The sequence below is a fragment of the Dermochelys coriacea genome, chromosome 18, assembly GCF_009764565.3.
Source record: "Dermochelys coriacea isolate rDerCor1 chromosome 18, rDerCor1.pri.v4, whole genome shotgun sequence".
NCBI classification, from domain to species: Eukaryota; Metazoa; Chordata; order Testudines; family Dermochelyidae; genus Dermochelys; species Dermochelys coriacea.
The window spans coordinates 23,368,401-23,374,132 of NC_050085.1; the positions used below are offsets into that span (position 1 = coordinate 23,368,401).

The 5,732-nt window shown below is 40.9% G+C and overlaps 1 protein-coding gene across 1 annotated transcript; it reads right to left on the reverse strand.

Annotated features, from left to right (window-relative positions):
- Positions 1–885: 885 nt before the first annotated feature.
- UTS2 (urotensin 2) lies at positions 886–4,843 on the reverse strand. The gene is made up of 4 exons (XM_038377148.2): positions 4,693–4,843; positions 2,533–2,649; positions 1,726–1,769; positions 886–1,002 (listed from the first exon to the last, which is right to left on the reverse strand). The coding sequence occupies exons 1-4, from the start codon at positions 4,793–4,795 to the stop codon at positions 886–888; spliced, it is 381 nt and encodes a 126-aa protein (XP_038233076.1). The 5' UTR covers positions 4,796–4,843.
- Positions 4,844–5,732: the final 889 nt, after the last annotated feature.

A 5,732-nucleotide genomic window follows, 5' to 3' on the forward strand; every position in this document is an offset into this window, starting at 1 on the left:
CCAGACACAGCCTCTCCAGCCCTTCTAAAATTGGCAGAATAGAGGGGTGGGTGTGGGAGAGTCTGCTGTCCAGTGGTGTTGGTGGGCTCTTATGCAAGTCAGCTATTGTGTTATACAAAATCCAGCAGAGCCAGAACTGAAATGAGGCTGCATAAATGTCAGGCCCCATCCTAATACCTCTCTCCAGTGAATGCCCCTTACATCCCTAGTGTGCTGAGCAGAAGTTAGAGTGTGTGTTGGGTGAGTGAAAGCAGAGGCCTGCAAGGCAAAGCAATTGCCTGCTGTAAGAAATTGCTCTGTTTTCTAATATGCATTAGGTCAGGCTCCCATGTCCCCCACCTTTTCATCAGTTCTCCTCAGCTCTCTCCCATCCCCACCACTTCTGGTAGTCTGCTTCCCCTCAGGTGATTCCTCTTGGGGGTGATCCATATCATTATTATCTCTCTTTTCTATTACTGATCTGTTGCTATATTAACACATTTGGAGATACAACGTGTATGAAAGACTGTGCAAATTAGTGTGGCGTAGTGCTGGTTCATCTATCCCTCTGCTTAGAGAGACAATCCTATAGAATTCCTAATTTCCCAGACTGGTCCCTCGCTATCTGTCTGTTTTCCCCTTTTTACCCCATCACTTAGTACCCAAGAGGGATAGAATCTCTGAAGGAAAATAACTCATTGCTCACAGGTTATTTGCAAAACATAGAGGATTTATTAATCTCCAAACTGCGTGGAATGTAGAGTTAAGAGTCAGCTTCACATTTCTTTATTCTCCTCATGTTAAAACAAGCAAATCTATGTACATGTTTCAAGGACAGTTAACATCTTTATAAATTAAGCAGCCAGGATCAGGAAAGAGTTTGTCATCCCACTCCACCACCCCAGGTTACACACAATATTTCCAGAAGCACTCAGAGAGGTTCCCACGTTTTTTATTCTGTTTCCTATCCTTGGCCAGCAGGCGGCTCAGCAAAGCAATTCGAGGGTGACTTCCATAGAAAGCCTAAAATCAAACAACATCATGCGGGTTAGTGAGGGGGAAATTGGATTAATTCTCTGAAAAATGCTTACAATGAGATGCAGTCCCTCTGCCATCTCTGACCGGGCCCTGTGGCCCCATATTCTGACTACCCCAGAGACACAGCCAGCCCAATATCAGGTTTCAGAGAAGCAGCTGTTAGTCTGTATTTGCAGAAAAGAAAAGGAGTACTTGTGGCACCTTAGAGACTAACAAATTTATTTGAGCATAAGCTTTTGTGAGCTACAGCTCATAAATTTGTTAGTCTCTAAGGTGCCACAAGTACTCCTTTTCCTTTTGCGAATACAGACTAACACGGCTGCTACTCTGATACCTGGAATTCTTATTGAATCTCATTGATATCCATATACACTCTTTAGCCAGGCCTGTTGAATCTGGAACTAACCTTTTATTTAGAAGGCAGTTTTTCAGAAGTGGGCTGGAATTTTAAAATGATGCTGAAATGCTCTCAATTTCTGCCAAATCTGTGTTACTACAGCCTTGAAAATATTTTTAAAATTATGCAAATTAGCAGATTTCTGTCATCTTCCAACATCTTTTTTCTGCTCCAGAAAGATGGGTCATACTTTGATCTAAACTATTTTAAGTTAAATTGATCTTTAAAAGGTGTTTTATTAGCCACTTCTCCTTAATCTAAAATGTGGGTTTCCAGTTTCTTATTTTTACAATAGCTAGTCATTCACTTACCTCTTTCACATTTTCCCTTGGATTGTAGCTGCTGGGGCTGAGACCTGGAAAAACAAGTATGAAATGCTGCTTAATTTAGAAATGGAGAAACTACCCATGTCACTTCTGATTGCCAAAATATAATATAAAATATAAAAAATAAAATACCCACAGAGGTAAAACTAAAGTTAAGATTCAAATACCAACTGTCCCTTCTGATGTAGGGTCAGTCCTTGTCATAGCACATTATTCCTGATGGATCTATGGAAGTGGGGCTGCAGCCTTTTACTTTATCTTACTTCTAAGGACCCTCTCTCCCGCATAAGTCTTTGTATCATGACATTTATTGCTGTGGATTCTGCATTTTCTGAAAATGCTGGTGCAGTTCAACAGATTGACATTTGCAAGGCCCAGTTAACCACTCCCAGACCAAGTCCCTGTCTTGCCTAGAGGAGTTCCTTGCCCCCTAGTCATCATCAGCTACTCAACAGCAGTATGAAGTTCAACAGACTTTTTTTCAGACTCTCACTAACTTAGGGGCTGCAACTTCCTTTCCTTCCTCCTGTTAATGAGTTCTTAATGGGATTGTACCTGATAGTTCTTTGATTCTCCCATCCCCTCCCCTGACTTAAGATGTTCCTGCTGGTGGAGTTTGGGTTCTCTGCAGACAGTGAACTTCATCTGCTTTGACATTGTGCACTCTTGAGGCAGATTCATATTGCAAGATGTTTCTTATTTTTTGCTACTCAAAGCAGCTGAATTTTCAGAAGGGACCCTTGGCATTTTGTACTTTGGAACATCTCTATGTGTAAACTGGGAGAGCTTTACCTGCTTTGCTGGGACTGTCCTCAGTTTGTGCCCCCAGGAGCCTTGGCAGAGTCTGAAGCAGAAAAGCTCTCCCCAAGCTGTCCAATCGCTCCACATTTAATCTTGTATTTTCATCTGCTGTTGGTAGAAGAAGACATGACATCAGAGTCTGTATGGGATGACACCTGCCTCAGGATCCTGGTTCCTTTTGGGTAACATCCATTTAGTCAGATGGCTCCTGAACAGGCCTCTGGGCCCCATGTTTTGAAGACCAGTAGCACCAGTAATTAATCACTGACCTTTGTTTAATAAATGTGAAAGAGGTGATGATTGCCTCTTTGGGCACCTGAGTCACTTTCCTGATGTTACATCTATACAGTCACTCTGTTCTCACTGCTCTAACAGATCTACCCAATTTGGCACAGTAGGTCACCCATTGGTTGGGGGCCCTGGGTACCTATTGCCCCAAGGAAGAAACTAGTGCTGTTCAGAGTGTCTGCAATGCTAAAAGAAACACAGTGTGAAAGTGGCAGTCTTCCAAATGATTAAATGGAGCAGCATGTGGCTCACTGCTCAGATGAACTGGACAGGCTACCAGAACAAGATCCGACTGTCTGAAAGGAAAGAAAGGTGGGATTTCTAGAACTTTGTGATATAATTTCAGGAGAACCTACATGAATACAAGCTGGGGTCTTTTAGCACCCTGAAATAGCTGGCTGACTTAGAGACAATATAATGGATCATAGGTATCACTTATCTGCTTTTGATTTCCCCACAAACCCCTTATTTTATTTAAATTAAATTTAAAACATTTTAATCAAAACTACATATCTGGTGGGAAGATTTTTTAAAAATCCTTGGCCATAAGTGAATTCTGTAGTTTGTGCAGAGGGACAGTTGCAGAGGACACTGGGAAGTTTCAGAAATGAGTCTTTGCATAAGACAAGCTGCTACTTCCATGTGCAATATGCTGAGACATTTCACACAGTTATTCCAATATACTTTGCCTCTCCCTAGCAATGCTGACATACACCTTTGGTTTGAGATAAAAATATATAATTGAATATAGACTCCTGATTTTGTCTTTTGTTCTCTAGAGGGCGCTTTTTTATTCGTAGAGAAGATTTAATAAGCTTAATGCATGCCTCCAAATAAATACAGTTGATATTAATGGTTACTGCCAGCTCGTCCATCTCATCATACGGTGAATGATGTCTGGATTGAATGACAGCTGGCTGTAAAGTGTCTGCAATTACACTGTAGAAGATTTGGAAAGACACTTGTTTAAATTTTGGGCTTACTAATATTTAGAAAAACACTTCTGTCTATCAGACTTTGTAAATGAATATAGCAGCAGTGTCTCCAAAAAAGAACATGAAGTACTTAAGTAGAGGGCAGGTAGGCATAGTACCTTCTTCGTGCAGCTTTCTGACCTGCAGCCTCCCTGATCTTCCAGTCCTGAGCCCTGGTTCAGAGTTCTGCTCATACACTTCAATCCTGACTATATGGTATCCTCTCTAGTCCACTTTTGGACCCCTATATCATTTTACCTATGCTTCTCAGTCCTGACCTACTGTACCTCTACTTTTCTAAACCTTGGATTTACCAAGCAGAAACTTCTTCTCTTTGTAAACTGAATGAAGTCTCCTTAATGTGAGCAAATATCTACCAGGATACTGAATGTGAAACGCTAAACTCATTTTCACTGCTGACTTAAGCCAAAATTGGACTGTCCTCAACTCCAAGGTGGGAGTGATTACTGCATTAATTTCTGTACCTCTCCCACTTCTTCTAGATATTTTTTAATTTTAAAAATAATGAATAAGAAGTATTAAAGTACAACCAGAAGAACTGGCCATGCAGCCACACTACTCTAAATAGAGAATCAAATGTCAGCTAGCTCACGTTTCATGTTGCAGGGTTCAGAGAGCTTGCATTCAGGATCTGAAGGCAATAGCAAGGGATATGTAGGGTACCCAACCTCTTCATTTTATGAGGATTTACACTGACCACTGATTCCAGTTGCGCTTCTAGCATCATGAAGAAACATCTGCTTTTTGCCACAGCTGAAGAGCCCAGATGAGAAAAGGTCCTTTCTGAAATAATTTCTCGGTTACTCATCCGGCATTACTGCCCAGTGCCCTACTAAGCTCCTGACCAGTAAAAGCAAAAAAGTCTTACCTGAGAGCTGATAGGACACCTCACTGGAGTCGATAATAGGGAGAGACAAGAGAGGACATGAGAGGCTGATAATAAAGAGACAGCAGAATACCAGCGTATGCATTGTTGCTGCGTGAATATAATTCGTCTTTGTTGACCCCGTCGCACAGAACCGCTATCTGACTGGTGCTTCTCCTCCCAATTACACCTATTATATAGTCACTCATGACCTCATAAATAGCATCATCTAAAAAAAAAATCCAATGAATTTATTGCCCATTGATTCTAAATGGAAACCACTTTGCATTGATGTCATTTTTCAAGGTAACAGTTTATAGCCAATAAATTTACTGTCTCATTGCGTGGTGTACAAAGTGGATATTATATCAAACCGGGCACAGTAAAGTTTATAAATCTGGCATAAAAAATAACTTCCAGTTATAAATCATGAGTTAACGAAAGGGTCAGACGTTGGTTGAAATGACCAGGGCAGTGAGATGGCTGATTTATGAGCCATAGCAAGCTTGACGCAGAGCATCTGATATGAAATGTTGGGTTTTTTTTTCCTTTTGTGAGTTGGATGGATGAGTTGTCATGTTGTGTTGGGGGTTCTCGTGCCAGGAGAGTGAGACGAGAGGAGATTAAAACTTCCATCCAGTTGTTTAATTTGCAAAGAAAAGCTGAGCTGAGTTCAAGTTGCTGGTGTTTTTCCCATAGATTTCATGTCTGTTTATTTTTTCCATTTGCAAAGGCCTTTTCCAATATTGCCCTAGAGAATTGCCTTGGCAGCAGGAGTATGACTTTGATCTTCCTTTACGGTTAGGTGGAGACTCGCTCAATACATATAAACTAGTTTGGGAAGTGTTAAATGTAGGTCTTTTAGTAGTCTGGGAGCAGCACTGACCTCCTTTCAAGCTTACCTATCACCTGTTCCCCTCCTCTAAAGAAATTTACTTGATCTTGTATTAGATAATATGTTAATCTCTAGCTGGCTAGCTTTTTTTTCTTTTTAAAGCTAACATTGTGGGTACTATGCAAAACAAGTGCCTCGTGACTTTATT

What these genes read in the sequence shown, in the direction of transcription:
- UTS2 (XM_038377148.2), bottom strand. Translation starts at nt 4,795, where the DNA reads ATGCATACGCTGGTATTCTGCTGTCTCTTTATTATCAGCCTCTCATGT. An exon ending in GGACAGTCCCAGCAAAGCAG is followed by an intron (nt 1,770 to 2,532) that starts GTAAAGCTCTCC and finishes TTGTTTTTCCAG; the next exon opens with GTCTCAGCCCCAGCAGCTAC. An exon ending in CAAGGGAAAATGTGAAAGAG is followed by an intron (nt 1,003 to 1,725) that starts GTAAGTGAATGA and finishes GTTTGATTTTAG; the next exon opens with GCTTTCTATGGAAGTCACCC.